This window comes from Pseudorca crassidens, chromosome 3, assembly GCF_039906515.1.
Source record: "Pseudorca crassidens isolate mPseCra1 chromosome 3, mPseCra1.hap1, whole genome shotgun sequence".
Classification (NCBI taxonomy): Eukaryota; Metazoa; Chordata; class Mammalia; order Artiodactyla; family Delphinidae; genus Pseudorca; species Pseudorca crassidens.
The window spans coordinates 28,905,167-28,923,675 of record NC_090298.1 but is presented as its reverse complement, the minus strand read 5'-3'; the positions used below and the strand labels follow the sequence as shown (position 1 = coordinate 28,923,675).

The following is an 18,509-nucleotide window of genomic DNA, read 5'->3' as shown; positions in this document are numbered from 1 at the left end:
CCTATCTCAGGGACTTAACTTCTCAAGATACTTGCCATGCAGCACCTTGGTGTCTGTACCTCTGAATTAATACCCAGGCAATATTTTTTCACAGGACAGGACCTGTCACTGGGGCCCAGGGTCACCCTCAACTAGCAAATCCAAGAGCTAAACCGATTCAAACCCAAGTCAGCTTGACCCAGCACCTCTGCTCTGGAGAACGAGGCTTTGTAAAGGTGGGCAGGTCAGCGATTGGGGATAGGTCAGTCCTGGTTGCAAATCGGCCATACGTCAGCTATGTATCTTTGGGACGTCAGTTTAACCTCTCTGAGCTTAAATTCCCTCCACAGTAAAATGTGGGGATTGACTCAGATGATATCTGATGGTCCCTCTGGCTCTAACATTCTTTAAAATGATAACGAAAGCTTACCTGGCTCTGGTCACACCAACTATTTCTGCATTTGTGCAGCAGTTTATGTGTAACGTTTCTTTACAGTCAAAATCCACTCTGTAGGTGATTACACACTACGGTGAAACTCTGATCATCTGGAATGACTTGGGAACGTGGTGACTTGTTTAAATGGAATTCCTCATTAAATACGGCTTAACCCGAAGAACCTCCCTAAAAGGCACTACAATAATACCTCTATTTTCAGTATTGTTGGGGTAACAACTTTACAATAAGTAAAGTTCATCTTTAAGCAGTGAATTGCTCAATCACAGTGGAAGGTTTCTAAAATCTCCCCAGTTTTAGTAACAGTGTATGTTACATAATTAAATTGCTCTCGAGGACATGATATTACCATTAAGAGCCTCAATTATTGAACTCTGCTTTCAAGGCTATGAATCTAAATGCCCCGCATTATTAAGCTCTAATATTTATTAATATTTATCTTCTTAATATCTATGTGTTTGCTTCTAAGCTATTCATTCTTCTATCTCCTATGACCGGGGAGAACTCAATCAAAATGATCTGGACAGCCATATCTTTTGCTAAAGATAAAAGTACCAGGATTAGTAATTAGCACACTCACACACATGCACACGCGTGCACACACACAAAAAACATAAAAGTATGTATAGATACAGAAGTTTTGATTGAAGTTTAACATATATAAAGAAAGCTACACACACCGTAACTGTATAGCCTGCTAAAACTTCACAAATGGAACGTGCCCCTTTTACTCTGATACTGAAGAAACAGAACTTGGCCAGAGACCCAAAATCCCTCCTCGTATCTCCTGCTAGCAACCCAGAATCTCTTCAGTGTGCCCCTTTGAGTTACTAACCCTCTTCCCCCTGTAATATTTATATTCCTTCTACTCCAAGGCTTCCTGGATTACCTCTGGGTTGCACACTGTAATAATAGGGGATTGAAATTGCAGACACATGTGGCAACGAAGCATTAGTGCAGGCCACCACTGCATGTTGATAAATGTGCTCTGACGAACACGACATGCTCTGTGGATGACTTGGCTGCCTCCCTCGACTTCCTCTGTGAAGTTCACAGCTCTGTGGGCCAGCTCTTCCAAAGTTACAGCTGCAGCTCTTTCTGGGTTTTGGTCACTGATTTCCCTCCTTGCCTCTTCAGGTGTGGGTAGCAGTGGTGGTGAAATATTTCCCACTGTTACTAGCCAGGGCTGCTTTTCCAGCCTTGCTGGTTTAATCTGACCACATGTGTATAAACAGTTCCTTTCTTAACCACCCATCAGTTATCCTGTGTGAGTGCTACCTGTTTCCTACTGGGACCTTGAATGATACCAGTGTTAGGTATTTTGTGTGTGATTACCCACAGGAAGAACTATTAGGTTTCTGTGCACATTATCAGATTAATATTTATAAGGGCAAATTCAGCCTTAAAAAATGTTTTGATTAGAGAAGATGTCAGAGTAGAAAGACCCTCCCCTCCATGGGCACACCAAAATTACAGCTATTTACAGAGCAACTATTAATGAAAGATCAGAAGACTAGTAGAAAAGATCTTCTACAACCAAAGATATAAAGAAGGAACCACAACGAGACAGGTAGGAGGGGCGGAGATGTGCTATAGTCAAGACCCATACCCTGGGTGGGTAACCCACAAAGAGGAGGATAATTACAATTGCAAAGTTTCTCCCCAAGAAGTGAGGGGTCCAAGCCCCACACTGGGTTCCCTGGCCCAGTGGCCCTGCACCAGGAAGATGAGCCCCTAGAATGTTTGGCTTTGAAGGTCAGCTGGGCTTACTTTCGGGAGAGCCAGAGGGCTGTGGGAAAGAGAGACTCCACTCTTAAAAGGCTCACACAAAATCTCACATGCTTGGGGCTTCCCTGGTGGCGCAGTGGTTGAGAGTCCGCCTGCCAATGCAGGGGACACGAGTTTGTGCCCTGGTCCGGGAAGATCCCACGTGCCACGGAGCGGCTGGGCCCGTGAGCCATGGCTGCTGAGCCTGCGCGTCCGGAGCCTGTGCTCCGCAGCGGGAGAGGCCACAACAGTGAGAGGCCCGCGTACTGCAAATAAAAAAAATTAAAAAAAAAAAAAATGGGCAGAGGATCTGAACAGACATTCTTCCAAAGAAGATATACAGATGGCTGAGATATACATGAAAAAATGCTCAACATCACTCATCAGGGAAATAGAAATCAAAACCACAATGAGATATCACTTCACACCTGTCAGAATGGTTATTATCAAAGAGATAACAAGTAACAAGTGCTGGCAAGGATGTAAAGGAAAGGAATCTTGGCACACCTCTGGTGGGAATATTAATTGGTGCAGACTCTATGGAAAACAGTATGGAGATTCCTCAGAAAATTAAAAATAGAACTACCATATGACCTAGCAGTTCCACTCCTGGGTATTTATCTGAAGAAAATGAAAACACTAATTAGAAAAGATATATGCACCCCAGTGTTCACTGCAGCATTATATACAATAGCCAAGATATGAAAGCATCATAACTACCCATCAACAGACGAATGGATAAAGATGTGGTATGTATATATATTATGGACTATTACTCGGCCATAAAAAAGAATGAAATCTTGCCATTTGCTTCAACATGGACGAACCTAGAGGGTAGTAACACTAAGTGAAATAAGTCAGGCAGAGACAAATACTGTATGATTTCACTTATATGTGGAATCTAAAAAACAAATGAACACACATAACAAAACAGAAACAGTTATAGATACAGGTGGTTGCCAGAGGGGAGGGGGGGTGGGGGGAGGAAAGAAATAAGTGAGGGAGATTAAGAGGTACAAACTTCCAGTGGCAAAATAAATGAGTCAGGGGTATGAAGTGTACACCGTGGGGAATACAGTCAATAACTATGTAACATCTTTGTATGGTGACAGATGGTAACTCGACTTATCACTGTGATCATTTTGGAATGTACAGAAATATCAAATCACTGTGTTGCGTAATAGGAACTAACAGTGTTGTAGGTCAATTATACTTCAAAAACCAACCAACCAACCAACCAACTCATAGAAAAAGAGATCAGATTTATGGTTACCAGAGGTGAGGGGATCGGGGGAAGGGGAACTAGACGAAGGCAGTCAGAAGGTACAAACATCCAGTTTTTAAAAAATGTATTAAAAAAGTGACAACTAGATATTTTTACTTCTTAGTCGTTTTATTCCTATGAATTTTTTATTTAATTCAGGCCATGCGTAATAACATCATAAAGAAGTTTAGTAAAATACTGGCCAAGGCAAAAGACCTATTTATGAGTAGAGGATAAGAATTAAACAGTGCCTTTTTTAAAGCTAAAACAAAAAGAAAGCAAACAGAAAACCAAAAACAATGACTCAAAGTCACAGATCTTACTTTATCTATAAACTCATCCACTCTACCTCCTCCCCTGCCACAACTGGATTATTTTGAGGCAAATCTCATTATCTTTTTGTCTCTGAACTTTTCTACACATATACTTAAAAGATACGCACTTTACAAAGGAGAAATAATAATGCAATGAAATCCTTTGTATCCAATACCATGTCTAACTTGAATGCGAAACAACCTTGTTTCATCTACACCCTTACCATCATTTTGAAGCAGACCTCATGTCATATCATTTCATTCATAAATACTTCAATAATGTATTTCTAAAATAAAATAGCTCTTTGCAAAAATGTGCTAACAGTACCATCATCACACCTGTTAAATGGGCTGTGAGGAATCAATGAGGTATGTGTAAAAGCACTAGCAAAACGTGAAGCGTGTAGTAAACATCCAAGAAAATACCACCAATTATCAGAGCCTCATCGACACAAGACAAGGCACAGAGTCTGAGACATGTTGCTTAATAAAAGGATTTGTCTCAGTGTTCAGAAAAGACAGGTTAGCAGAAATTAGGTCAGAACCATCATTGCTTAAGAAATGAAGAAAGAAGGAAAGAAAGGAGGAAGAGGAAAGCAAGAAAGAGAGACTGGTAGACAGTCACAGATGACCAAAAAGAAAGCCATCTGAGACCAGCCTTGTCTAATGCTCACACTTGAGCTGCTAACATTCCAGCGCCTTCCATAGAAGTGATAATCCCCAAAGCAGGGTTTGGCAGCAACAAGTCATTAGCATTTAGCCTCTGAATGTGAACCAGAAGCAGAGCCAACTTTTAATAAGATACTCAAGTGGAAAGTTGGGTTCAGTTGGGTGGGAAAACACGATTAGTCACTGACAGAACCTAGGTTTGTAAATGACAGCGAGTAGGTTTCCCTTCCTCTGCAGTGACTGATAAATGCGGTCCCCTCAGGGCGGCGGTCCCCTCAAGGCAGCAGACCCTGTGACTGGTGGGTGCTGGTCTGGACTGCAGATGGGCATCTGTGGGGTTACCTCAGGCTTAGGGAGCAGATGGCACCCCAGGTCAGCACACCACTAATGAAGAGCATGGCTGGTGGCCTTTAATGGCCCGTGCCCTGGATAGCTGGTAAAACAACACACCTCTAGATAAAGACAGTTTGCAGACGGGGGTGAGGCGGGCAGGCAAAGTAGTAGGCTGATTAACAGGCCCCCCTCGCCGCCAAACAGAGACTGTTCTTGACAATGTTAATTCTAGGGCATTAGACCTAACCCAAGCATGGGATAATTTCGGTATTTCTATAGTTGTATATTTTTATAAATTGCTATAGCTAAATATATTAATTCACTCATATACTTACTATACTGGGGTACTTACGTGCCAGACACTGTTCTAAGCACTGAGAAACACATGGTGAATAAAAAAAAAAGCCCTCATGGATCTAAGCTTTTAGTAGGAAGACTAAAGATAAACCAGTGGTTCTCAACTGGGGGTGATTTTTGCCCCACCCAGGGGACGTTTGGCAACAGCCGGAGACATTTTTGATTATTCACAGGGTTGCGGGTGGGTAGATTCTCCTGGTGTCTAACGTGTAAAGACCAGAGATGCTGCTAAACATCCTACAATGTACAGGCCCCACAATAAACAATTATCTGACTCGTCTAAAATGTCAATAACATCAACATATCAAAATGTCAATAGTGCCCAGCTTGAGGATCTCTGGGATAAACCATTTAATACAAACACACGATGCTGCGATATAATTCTATTAAGACAAGTTAAACAAAGGCTGAAAAAACATCATGAGCAGATCTCAGTCTTTTTATTGAGATATATTTTAAGGTACGTAAATTCACCATTTAAAAATGCACAATTCAGTTGTTTTTAGGATATTCACAGAGTTGTGCAACCAACATCACTATCTAATTCCAGAACACTTTCATCAGCTTAAAAAAAATCCTTGTACCCATTAGTATTCACTCTCCATTCCCATGCCTACCTTGGCCATCGTTAACCTACTTTCTGTACCCATGGATTTGCCTATTCTGGACAGGTCATCAAGATCGAATCACACACAACATGTGGTCTTTTGTGCTTGGCTTCTTTCATTTGGCCTGTTTTCAAGGTTCATCCACATTGTAGCACGTACCAGTACCTTATTCCTTCCATTGGGTGGATATATCACATTTTGTGTATCCATTCGTTGGTTATGGACACTTGGGTTGTTTCTACTTTTTGGTTATTGCAAATAATGCTGCTAAAACATTTGTGTACAAGTGTTTGCGTGGACACCTGTTTGCAATGCTAGTGGGTACAGACCTAGGAGTGGAATTGCTGAACCATATGGTAACCATGTTGACGTCTTTAAGGAAATGTTAGACTGTTCTCTAAAGCTGCTGCACCATTTTACATCCCCATCAACGACATGAGGGCTCCAATCTGTCCACATCCCAGCCAGGACTTGTTACTGTCTGCCAAATTTTAAGTGATGAGAATTTTAATTGCACCTAAATTTTCCACAGAAGAAACATTTAAGTCTTTCTTAATGAGCGCTTTGAGGTAGCTATTTCAGCTAATTATCAGCTGAACTTTCCCCTTAGAGGAATAGAAGAGTGAATGCAAAACAAATTCAGAACATCCTTTGGCTTTGTCTCTGTAGGCTTTTACACCTAATTAAAAAGTGTGGCCCTTCCTCTTAAAGACAAGAAATGTCATTCAAGAGTCAATAGCAATGTATTTTATGAGAGGTTCTATTGGCTTGTTTACCTCTTCATTTGGACAGGTCTCAGAATTCAGTGGAGGAGGGAGGGATATAAAATCCTTTATCCACCCCTCTAACTCCAGGCCCAGTGACAAGGACACTCGTCACTGCCCAGGGATACAGCAGGGTGGCTGTCCAGATTCTAGTGCAGCCGAAGTGAGCGCACTTCAATAGCCTAAAAGTCTTGGATGCTCACAGAGTGAACCACAGACCAGAAGCTGTTAGAAATGGAAGCTCTCAGACCCCACCCCCAATCACTGCCCCAAAAGCTGTGTTTTACAAGTTTCCCAGCTGACTCCCGTGCACATTACTGTTTGCAAAGCGCTGCTCTAAATGGAGGATGAGTTAAGAACCCCACACCATCCTTTTTACCAAGGTACCTATTGTTTCAAACCGCTTCTGAAAACATAATCCCCTTAAGCCTTGAAAGCAATCTTGTTGATATATCCCACAAAAAAGGAATCGATGCTGTTTTAAGTTTCATTATAATAGGCAATGTTTAGCTTTGCTTATAAAACTCAGCTGGGCCCTTTCACAGAGGGGTAACTAAAAGGCAGAATGGCCTGAAGATTTACATCGTGATCCTTTGATGCCTCTGCTGCTTATTGATATTTGGAATTTCTCTGTTTTTGTCACTTGGAAAGTTCCCAAGGTTTCTGTGCTTCAGAGTTTTGCGGCTCCCGATCTCTCCCCCACCAACCACCCCCCTTCTTCTTCCTCCTCCCTCCCTCCCACTCCCAAGAGAAGACCAAGATGACCTTGAGAGCCCCAGGACAGCAGCTGGATGGCATCCTGAAGGTGCAGAGGAAGAACCAGCAGAAACCCAGTGAGGAGGCCCGGATACCACGGCTGGGTTTGCTGCGCTGTTGTTGTGTCATCATGGCTGAGGTACCTAACTTCAGTTCCCTCACCTCTAAACCATGTTTGGGCAACTAAAAAACATCAGCATCAATAATAATAGCAGCTTATCTGTTGAAATACAATGCACTAGATACGTTTTAACTCATTACACCCCCCAACCAGCCTTGGGAGGGGTAATTATCATCATCCCCATTTTACAGAGGAGGAAACTGAGACACAGAGGAGTCCAGTAAGCTTGCCCGAAGTCCCAGAACCAGTAAGTAGGGGAGCCTGGATTTGACTTCAGCATTCTGCGTGCAGAGTTGGCCCTTCAACACCATGCTGAGAAACTGCACTATTTGTTAGATCACTCTGCAAACTGTGAAATACCACATAATATAACTTACTAGCTGTACGGCTCTTTAAGAAACAAAGTTTAAACTACAAAAAACTAAGTATTTGGCCAAAAAGCAAACACAGGCTTCTCATTGGGGCTGGTTAGGGTCGCCAGTGGTCTCCAATGGAAAGACGTGTAATCCAAGCACTGCAGCAAACAGAGCCTGCGACAGAGGTTTCGTTTATTACAAAACCGCTCCGCAAGTTGTACAAGCCTTCAATGCCTCGAGACAAGGCCGGGATGTTTCTCAAGGCCCTTAACCCGAAGCGGATTTGAACTATTACTATTTAAAAGCCCATGACTGATGGCTGGGAAAGTTCCTTCCATCTTTCAGAGTAACAACAAACAGAGTTCTTCTGGTTTCTGACTGCCAGCTGAAGCACATACTTGGAGGAGACACAAACTCACAAGGCTACTTTCAGAAGACTTGGATTTTTTAGGCATATTCATTCACAGAAGATTTCACTCAAACCAAACTCTTTCTTGCGCCCTTGACGAGCACCCCAGCTCCCGATACCAAAAGCGCTGGCCAGCCGGGTGAGGTCGGGAACGCAACAGGCTGGCCACTGGCAGCCTCGGCAACCGACTTTTCAATCCCCAAGTCAATCAAGCCACAAAGAAACACCCATACACCAAACCCTACCAGCACGAGACACACCCAGAATCCCAGCGTGTTAGAAGGTTCCAGAAGGATACGCTGGCCCAACATCCTCACTTCACAGATGAAGACACTGAGGCTCAGAGAGGTCAGGAAATGTGCAGAAGATCAGGACTCGAGCTCACTGCCCTGACTCTGAGAGCAGTTCCTCCCTGCGAAACCCACCTCTTCCTTCTTTCCTTTGAAAGCCCTTTATTTACAAGAGGGATCACCATGGTTGGCGTGACTCAGAAATACTTCACGGTAACAACCAACTTTTCATAATCCCTTGAGAGCTTCAGCATTTCCCAACACCTATAGTCGCCTATACTTCAGTTGCATTGCTTTTGTAAGACAATCTTTCTGGAGGGGGAAAAAATGATATTAAGTCACATAAAAATGAATCAGAGAAATTAAGTATTTGGAATTAGGATTTAATCCAAAATCCTTCGTGTGGCTCACCAGGCTCTATATGAGGAGGTCCTGGCTCCCACTGTGATCTCACCTTCTAGTTCTTTCCTGGTTTGCTGAGGCCACATCAAGTACCCTCCCGCCTCAGAGCATTCGCCTTGCTGTTCCCTCCACCAGGACAGCAGTCCTAGAAAAGAGCAGGCTTGGCACCCCATCCTAATTCAGGAATCTGCTCAAATGAAGGTGTCTGCTCAGAGGGGCCTTTCTTGCCCAGGTTTATTCAAAGTGGCCCCTGGCTGCTGCTTTTTCTCCAATGCACCTGATATTACATGAAAGAGGCATGTGGTTATTGTCTGAGTGCCCCGTTAGACTATACCTTCCATACGTTCCGTGAGGGCAGAGATCTCGTCTTGCCTATTGCAATTTTCCTAGCACAGAGAAGTGGTCTGGGGTGGGCGGGGGGAGAATGCAAGTCTTCCGTTTTGAATTTGCCTTTTCCATCTGAAGTTTCTATTTGGCATTTCCTTAAACCAAGGCACACCCAGAAACTGGCATGACCATGTTTTCTTCAGGTTGTACTATAAGTTCTTAAGGGAGAGGCTGTGTCCTTTATGTCGTTATTACAAGCTTTAGTTTGCTTCCCAACATCATGTCACATGGTGGTTTTCACAGTGTGGCCCTTGGGCCAGCAGCATCAGTAGCACTGGGAGCTTGTGAGAAATGCAGATTCTGAGGATCCTGCCCAGACACAGGGCAGGGGCCCAGCAATCTGTGTTTTAACAAGCCCCCTAGGTGATTCTCATACACGTCCCATTTTTAGGACCACTGGCATAGGAGGCAGAAGCATGAACTAAAATTCAGTATTCTTTGGTTCTGGTCGCAGTTCTGCCATCCCCAAGTATGGAACGATAAGGTCGCTCACTTTCACTGGCCTCAGTTTATTCATCTGGTCCACACGACCACTGAAGCCTTTTTCAGCTCTCAAGTCTACGATTCCAGCCCAGCCTACCAATTGTTTACTGGGACTTACTTGCTGCAGCATCTAAATTCTAATGAGGTCACTGAGCTCAAAAGAGGCTTAGCACACACCCAAGTATTTCAGCGGGACAAACCTTAATCCTAAAAGACCTGGATTCCCGTTTCAGATTATAATCCAAGGGTAAGGAAGGCATCACTGTCTAATAGCTTATAGTCAAAAAGGCGTTGAAAAACGAATCCTACTCTACTAGTTGGGATCAACCCTATGGGCCTAAGAGAAATCGCCTCTGGCAGAGAAGTAATAGGGCTGCCAGGCCTTCAGCTATTTCAAAGGCAGCTGCAACAGGGACTTTGATCACTGCCCCCGTTAGGGACTGAGGGGGCAGACAGTTTGAGAAATGGGAACACTGGTGGCCTTCTCCTGCTAAACGTTTCAGATAGATATAATAAATGGTGACTGGCATAAAAGAAATAAAGGCTGTAAAAATAGGATTCCTGTCCTTTAAGTGCCCACGATGTGCTAATGGAATCAGCCGTGCTTCTGGGGACAGAGATCTCCTGGGGACAGGAGGAGGAGAGGCTGAGAAGAAAGATCACATACTCAGAGCTAAGAAACCCCGCGACACTTAAGCTGAGAGTTAGCTCTTTTTCTTCGGGATTGTTTGGTTTCACAAATGCAGTAGGAAAAACAGCACTTGGGCAGTATGAAATCTCTTTAGGGCAAATGATTCATCTCTTGTGCTCAGAATAGACCCCCAGACTCCACCACCCAGAATGGGTGATTTGTACCAATTTCCAAACCTTTCTGACCCACACTTTCCTCTTCACAAATTACTCCAGGGTAATTGAGAGCATCAGATAAGAAATACCTGAGGGAAACTGACATGGTCTTTAAAATGGGTGAAAGAATCAACTATCTGTTGAATGCATGACACATATGAAAGCCCCTAGCCCAGTGCTGGGCCCTCAATATTAACACGATTAATAACAATTCCTTTCTTATTAATTGGATAAGACTGGGCTCTGACCCCGATAGTCGAATAACAGGGATAAGATAAGTACATAGGTAACCAAGACTCATCAAATCGTAGGTGTTTTAAGAGAGGCAGTGGTTGAGATCGAGCTCACCCCCTTAGGAATTTAGAAAAGGCTTCATGAATGAGACGGAAAACTGGACCTCGAATGACCCAGCAGCGTGGTGGGGCGGCGGCGGCAGCATTTTGGAAGGCGTGTATTTCAGGGAAGCAGGAGTATTTCTAAAGGACAGGCACGTGTCGAGTGATTTCATGCGCCTCCACCCTTGAACTGTCTGGTGACTGCCAGCGTGAGAACCTCCCGCCCCAGGTGCCCCCTCCTCTCGCGGGGTTAGGCTGAGTGGAGGTCACTGCCTGCTTGTGCTGCCGGCCACCCGCCCCTGCTCCGCCCTCTAACACAGCCAGCTGGGGTTTCCCAGGCTCTCCTGACCTCCGCATGCGGGGGCAGGTCCGGGCCAGCGGAGGGCATGGAAAAGCCAGATTGCTGCAACCCCGGGCAACAGTGAGCCAACTGAGTGTTTAAAATCCTCCCTTCTCAATATACTTAATCCTGCTTTGCAAACAGTTTTAAAATGAAAAATCCTGTGATCCCTCCAATATTTTAATCAGTGCAGTTCTTAATCCCCAAATCTATTCTCCTCAATTTGCACCACTTCCCTGGTTACAAGTGTTCCTTCCAAAGCACAATTTTGCAACATGATCTGTTCAGCTTTAACCTACAACACCATTTTTCCCTTTAAAACCCTTGTGAATTAGTTTAACATAATTTACTTTATGCCAAAATTTACCTTTAATTTTATTCTGTGCACAAGCATTATATATACATATATGTATGTGCGTGTATGCTAGGAAAAATTCCACCTGGGCTCCGTGGGCCTTCCTCAGTCTACCTGTAACCTGTCATGGGGAAAACCTGTCGAGAAGCCTTGGGCTAAGAAGCCTGGGGTCTCACTGAAGAGTGTCCAGCGCTGTGGTTCTCAGTTTGGACTGACCATTCAAGTATCCTGGGTGCTTTAAACAGCCCCACTCCCAGACTGCACCCCACACCAATTACATAGGTATCTTAGAGGGTGACACCCCGCACAGCACTTTTCAAAGTTGTCCAGGTGCTTCTAATGGGAGTTGAGAACCACTGATCCAGTGTCAAGTGGGTCCCTGACCTTGAACTGCTATGATAACTCCGGAGGAAGGGAAGGAAACAGTGAGCACTGTGTTGTTTTTCCTTTTCAACTCGGGATGGCCTCCATCACGTCACCCACACTGTCCTCCACTTCCTCTGTCCCCACCCACACCCTCCCAATCCATTCTCTCAGGTCCACCTTGCATCACACTGCATACCTCAGGCAGGAAGCATTCCTTCGCTACTCCTGTGCCTAACCACCTCTTCCCATCTTGAACCCCTTACAAGTTAGTATTTTATGATTCAGCACTTAATTATTCTCCAGTACATCCATTGGTCTCGTCTTCTCGGCCAGATGCTATGCATCTTGTAGGCAAGGACCATATTTTCTCCTTCTTTTGTACGTGCTTACGATAGAGTTTGCAGCATTTCAGACAACAGAGTTTGGCACATTTTAGTACCTCCCAACTAGAAGCAAACGTCTGGGCACATTTGCAAGACAGGAACAGACGTTACGTCGCCTTCGAAAATCTACTTGACCAAAAGCAGAGCAGATATGCTATATAGAAATTATAGCGTTCAGTTCATCCCTCTGCCAAACATTAACAAGATTTAGACAAGACACAGGGTGGTTTTGCCTGGAAGGTCATTTTGCTGGGAAGGAGGCTGCAATGACATAAAATATACAGCAGTTTTAGGTAAATGAATTTGACAGCTGTGTGGGAAGAACTGGAGGAAGGTGACCAGGTGGTATGACTTGATTTCCAAGACTGTACTGAGAAAACCCTGTATCCATCCCTATTCTGCGAAAACAGGAAGAGTCAAAAGTACAACAAGTCACCCACCAGAGGAGCCCCTTCTTGTCCTGACTTGCAGAATTCAAGGACGACCTCCCCTATTTTACATGTAAGTTCCACAGAGTCATCTAAAAGTACTAGCACAAGTTCTTGTTTTCAAAGCCAAAAAGATCAGGTTTCTGAAACGCGGGCTATGGATACCGACAACATATATATATATATATATATATATATATATATATATACACACACACACACATGGCTGGGTGGTATTTCTTCAAATACTACAGTCCCAGCAGTGATTTTATTTAGTCTGGTTGTTCCTAAAACAAACACACATAACTTTAATGAAATGCACATCCAAATGTAGGGGAAACCATCCTGAAACAATTAGACTGCTCTATGGTGAGAGGTTTTAGGGCAATGGCATCCTCCCCCTTCCTCACCTCCACGGTGGAAAGAGAATGGAGGGGTCGCAGGAAGCCAAGCCTGACTCCACAAACACAGCCTGCAGCCGTGGCTCTCTGCCCTGCTCTATTCTGTTCTCTTCTGACCCCAGACACCACCCTGCTTTTACTCTTCACAAAGTGAATTCCAGTCATTCAGCTTTTTTTTTTTTTTAACCCCTCTTTGATCAGTTTTAGAGGGAGAAAATTTTCAGACAAGGTTTCTTATCTCTCCCTAAAGGAAATATTCCAGCAAGAACGGAAAAGTCTGAAGAATTACCAAACCACCCATCTGGTTATTGACCTTGGGTTATGGAGGCTTCTGGAGAATGTCTGCCGAGATGGCTGCCTCATTCTTGGGACTTTCTGGGTCGTCTGGTTCTCTAGGTAATGAAGGCTGAGTATTTCTCTACTGAAAGTTCACTGGAAGCTGGGAGAGACAAGTGTCAAGTTGTGACATTCACCAGGATAGCTTTTTGCCTCTCGAACCCCCAAGTTAACTCACCCCTAATAACTTTACCCGTGAGACAGTACCAGCAGAAAGAGAGTGTTTTCTCCATTAGAACCATGCTGAAAAGTTCACATCCACAAACACCAGCCAAATGCCTCTTCTATGCCTGGAACAGTGGGAGAGACCGACACAAACACTAAAATCATACGATCCTTGTCCTCAGGGACCTTCTGTGTTGTAAGGAAGCGGTCCCCAACCTTTTTGGCAGCAGGGACCGGTCTCATGGAAGCCAGTTTTTCCACAGGACAGGGTGTGGGGATGGTCAGGGGGTAACGCGAGCGACCAGGATTCAAGTCGTTCAGAAAACACAGATCTTATTTAAGCTGTAGAGACTTTTCTATTGTTGTAACAATATCAAGTTCTAAAGCAAGATTCTAGTATTTCAAAGAGAAGAAGAATCAAAAAAAAAAAAAGGACTGAGAATATCAGGGAGGAAGGCATTCTGGACCAGAGAACCTGGGACAACACCTGGATGGTCTTATAGGAGGGGAGGGGAGGGCAGGGAGCAGACAGCGCCACCTCCAGCAGAAGGAATGTGTGAGAAAACAGCTAAGTAAGGGCAGGGTCATGGGGAGGCCCCTGAAAGCCAAAATCGGGACTCTAGGCTGTCAGGCAATAGGAAAACATGGTGCATCACTGAGCAAGATGACAAAACGGGTTATCACAAAAGCTACCTAGAAAATATGCCTCCAAATTAATTTTGATATGGAGGTGTGTATAAATCAAAGGGTAAACCCTAATGAGCGGGCAGAGAATGAGGCCAAGTCCTGCCGAGGACCTAACCTTAGGTGTGTGATTTAGTCTTACCCTTTGGAGACAAATGCAGTACATTCCACACGCGTCCACCGACAAATGCTGGCCCTGCGAGCTCCGCGGGGCTGGTGAAGCCAAGACCTCTGGCAGGAGGGACACACTGCATTGGCCCGCCGTGAAGTTAGAACTGCTCCTAGGAGGTTCCCAATTCACCTGCTACCAAACCAAATGCCCGTGGGAAAGAACTGGCGCATGAACTGCAAAGTCGCCGCAGCTTGAGGGAGACACATGTACACTCGGGCAGGAACGCACAGACTGGACTAACCCAAATCCCAAAGTGCAGACTTCCAAGGTGAGAAGCCAAGGGAACAACACTGCTTGGGGCTCACAACAGAGCACTTGGCTGTGCAGAATGACGAGGTCCAGAAGGGACAGGAGAGATGGTTTCCAACGCCGCAGCGCACCCCTCCTTCTCAATACTAGGGCCATTAGATGTGAATGAAAATATGAAGCCAGATAGATTTAATTCCATGGTGCCTTTGAAAATTAAATTCTCATAGTTATCCGTTGATAACTTTAATCATCAAAAGGAATAGCCCAAGTAGAAAAGTTAAACGTTAGCAGATGATGACTTATGGAAAATCTTGCACAGAAAACTTAATGACCTCCTCTCTTCCTTTTCCATAGAGTTCCTCTAGTTTTCTACCTCAGTGTCACTGAAGGGAACGACAGTGGCTTGTAAGTGCAAAGGTAGAGATGTTAGAACTGGTTCTAGGGTTAGTTCAGGGAGAGATGTATCATGTGGGCCTTAGTTTTATCAGCTTCCAAATGGAGGTGGTGATTTTTTATAACTGCTGTGTGCATTTCTACAGTTGAAAAAAATAGAATAAACTACCGATTCATGCTACAATGAGGATGAAACTTGAAAACATTATGCTAAGTGAAAGAAGCCAGAGACAAAGGGCCCCGTATGTATGGTATGATTCCGTTTACGTGAAATATCCGTAATGGGCAAATTCCTAAAGACAGAAAGCGGATTAGTGGTTGCCAGGGAGAGCGGGAGGGGAAGTCGAGGACTGTCACCGTTTAATGCGTATGGGTTTCCTTCTGGGGTGATGAAAAATTTCTGGAACTAGATGATGATGGTTGTACAACATTATGAAGGTACTTAATGTCACTGAACTGTATACTTTAAAATGGTTAAAATGGTAAATGTTATGATGTGTATATTTTACAATTAAAAAAGAGAGGGAATAGAAAATAACAGTCTGGCCATCTATTCTATACATAATAAATGTCTTATTAACAAAAGACACAAAGGGATCAAGGTGATCACAATTGTGGCGAAACCACTAATCTAAATTTTTTAATCTTCTTTTAGTGAGTACTGTCTTGGACAGAACTATCAGGAACAGTTCCCTCCCCTTTCTCTCAGATGGCTACAAAGTTCATCTCGTGCAGACACCTGCAGAGCCAGACTGGGAGGAGGACAGGAGCCAGGAAAGCTGTAGAGTGGTACAAAGGGTAATGCGAAAGCACCATGCCTATAGCCAAAAGCCTCAGGACGGGCTTAGGAGTATGGCCTCTGCCACTGTAGCTCAGAGAGCACGGAATCCAAATGTGGCATCACAGGAAAAGGCTAACTGACTCATCCAACAAATATTTATTGACTATCTACTACAAACTGAGCTGGTTGGATGATATAATTATAGCCGTGAACTACAAGGTCACAGTCCCTTCTAGCAAGGAAATTACAACCTAGAGTGCAAGAGTGATAAGAACTAAAAGTTACACAAGGCCAAGTAGGCAACTGATGCAACAAAATATTAGCCAACACCCAAAGCCCACCTACTACTGGGCATCCTAACGAGTCAGAGCTCACGGGGTATGGCCCTGTCCTCACACCTGAGACAGGCCAAGGAGGAAGTCAAACAGGCTGTGAGGTGGAGCTCAACCTGGGGTGACGGGCACGGAGGACAAGCCCAGCTCCTAGAGGACCAGACTCCGACCTGCGTGACAACGCATCCCTCTTCTCTTTGTGTACCAACTAGCCTGGTCTCTACACAAAGCTCAGCCCCTTAAGCTCTCTTGCGGCTCCCAAAACAACAGGGTCAGAGTCTACACTACGGGATCCCATGGGTGCTGGGAAGAGGGTTAACTGGCAAAGTATGCTAAAATGTGACAATTTTCTCCTGACAATTTTCCAGTCATGCCTGATACTTAGCCTTCAATCTAGAGTCAATCTAGTTTAGTTTCCAGAGAATGGTTCCCTCTGGTTGAACCTACATGGGATACTTTAAAAAATATTGATTCCTGGGCCTCTCCCTAGACCAAACGACTCAGAACATCTGGGGTGGGCATGGCATCAACATGTTTGAAGAGCACCCCAGGAGAGTCTAATGCAGGAGCTGCCAGGATTGAGAACCACTCATCTAGGACAAGAAAGGAAGGCAGCTAGCTGGCTTTATCAAGTGTCTGCTGTGGGCTGGGCACTGTGCAGCTCTTTACACACGGTGTCTGTGGCTGTCGGTGCCCCTTCCTCAACGTCTTGGAAGTGTTCTGGCCACGAGCATTACGGCCCCTAGGAGAGGCACTCAACCTTGGGAGGGACAGGAGGTCAGGAATAGATACCCCAGTTTCCTTACCCCTCGGGTGGGATAACTCTGGGCATAGTTTAAGCCTGGGGTAAGCAAACTAGTTAATACGTCAGGCTTTGTGGGCCATACGGTCCTTGTCTTACCACTCAAATCTGCCTTTGTGGTGCAGAAGCAGGACAATGCTGAATGAATGGGTGTGGCTGCATTCTAATAACACTTGATTTACAAAGACAGTGGGCCACACCCTGCTCTAAATCTAAACAGATTCCCAGAGGTCCTTAGTGGAAATGAGTCTCGGTTGCCCAGAGCAGTATGGCGTCAATAACATGCTACAGCGGCTTCATTCCCTTACCGTGCACTTCCTGGGATCACGGGCTATAAAAACTACTTACACTCAAATCCTCACCTCACAGCCTACTCCTGGGGGCACCCAACCAAAGTCAGTATCTTGTTTTATTCTTATAACTGCCCTAGCGGTTGAATACTGTCATCTCCACTGTGCAATGAAGAAATTGAAATTCAAGGACTACACAACTCCTAAGTGATAGAGTCCAGATTAGAAGTCTAAAGATCTCTCTACAGTACGACCAGAGTAAGGATGGATACAAACAAACAAGCAAACACAAACACACACACACACACACACAAATATATAGTTTTAATTATGGTGGACAAAAGTACCACATATGGCAAATCATAAAGCAAAATTTATACAAAATTACAGGTCTATGTGAAGGAAGGGGTTTCATAAGAAATAATACTATAAATAATAAGATTTGAGGGTTATGAAAAAATTACTTTCTCTTTTACGCTGTTTCTAATCTGGGGCAGAACTCTTTTCCCACCTGTCAGTTAACTGGCTGCAAGCCTGGTGCTATGTTTTCTCTGGCAAAATCTCCGGTCACACCTGGGAGCAAATGTGGCCATTCAAGGTAAAGCCCAAATATGTAATTTGGACCTTGAAGAGAAAGGAACTGGATTAAAATATCCTCTCATACATTTTAACATGCGGGATGCGGTAGAGGCAGTAATTTCACAAAGTCCCCATAGATGCACTGGCAAAGTTCCCCCAGGGACCCCGGGAATTCCAGAGAACGGGTTGAGAACCCAGAGGCGGCCGTCAGAAGCCAATCTCTTTAGCTTACGCGGTCTTGCCCTCGCTGTCATGTTTGGTGGCGCTGGCCCCCTTCTTGCCCAGCAGCGAGGCCACCTTCTCTGCGTCTCCGTTCTCCACGGCCTGCAGCAGCCGGTCATCATTCTTGTTCCACTCGTTGGTCTGTGGAGCAAAAGGGAGATGCAGAGCCAGTGAGCAATATAGCGGCCACGGCCATGCAGCCGGCGGGACCTTGGTCCTCCCCACTCCCCAAGCCTCCCATGGCTCAGATCAGAACCTGCCCCCAAATGCACGACTTTAAAAATACCTTTCCCTTCACCATGGAGACACCCAAAAAGACCGGTTTCCCAAAAGAAAA

At 44.7% G+C, this 18,509-nt stretch overlaps 1 protein-coding gene across 9 annotated transcripts in view; it reads right to left on the bottom strand.

Annotated features, from left to right (window-relative positions):
* Positions 1–18,509, bottom strand: part of RAI14 (retinoic acid induced 14) — a 147,826-nt gene that overhangs the window by 34,543 nt on the left and 94,774 nt on the right. For 8 of the 9 annotated variants that reach the window (XM_067730490.1, XM_067730494.1, XM_067730488.1 and 5 more), the window contains exon 3: positions 18,183–18,313. In XM_067730490.1, the coding sequence (XP_067586591.1) occupies positions 18,183–18,313 (131 nt within the window). Of the gene's footprint in view, positions 1–18,182; positions 18,314–18,509 lie in introns of those variants that run through there. The other variant, XM_067730497.1, reaches the window with a different exon arrangement.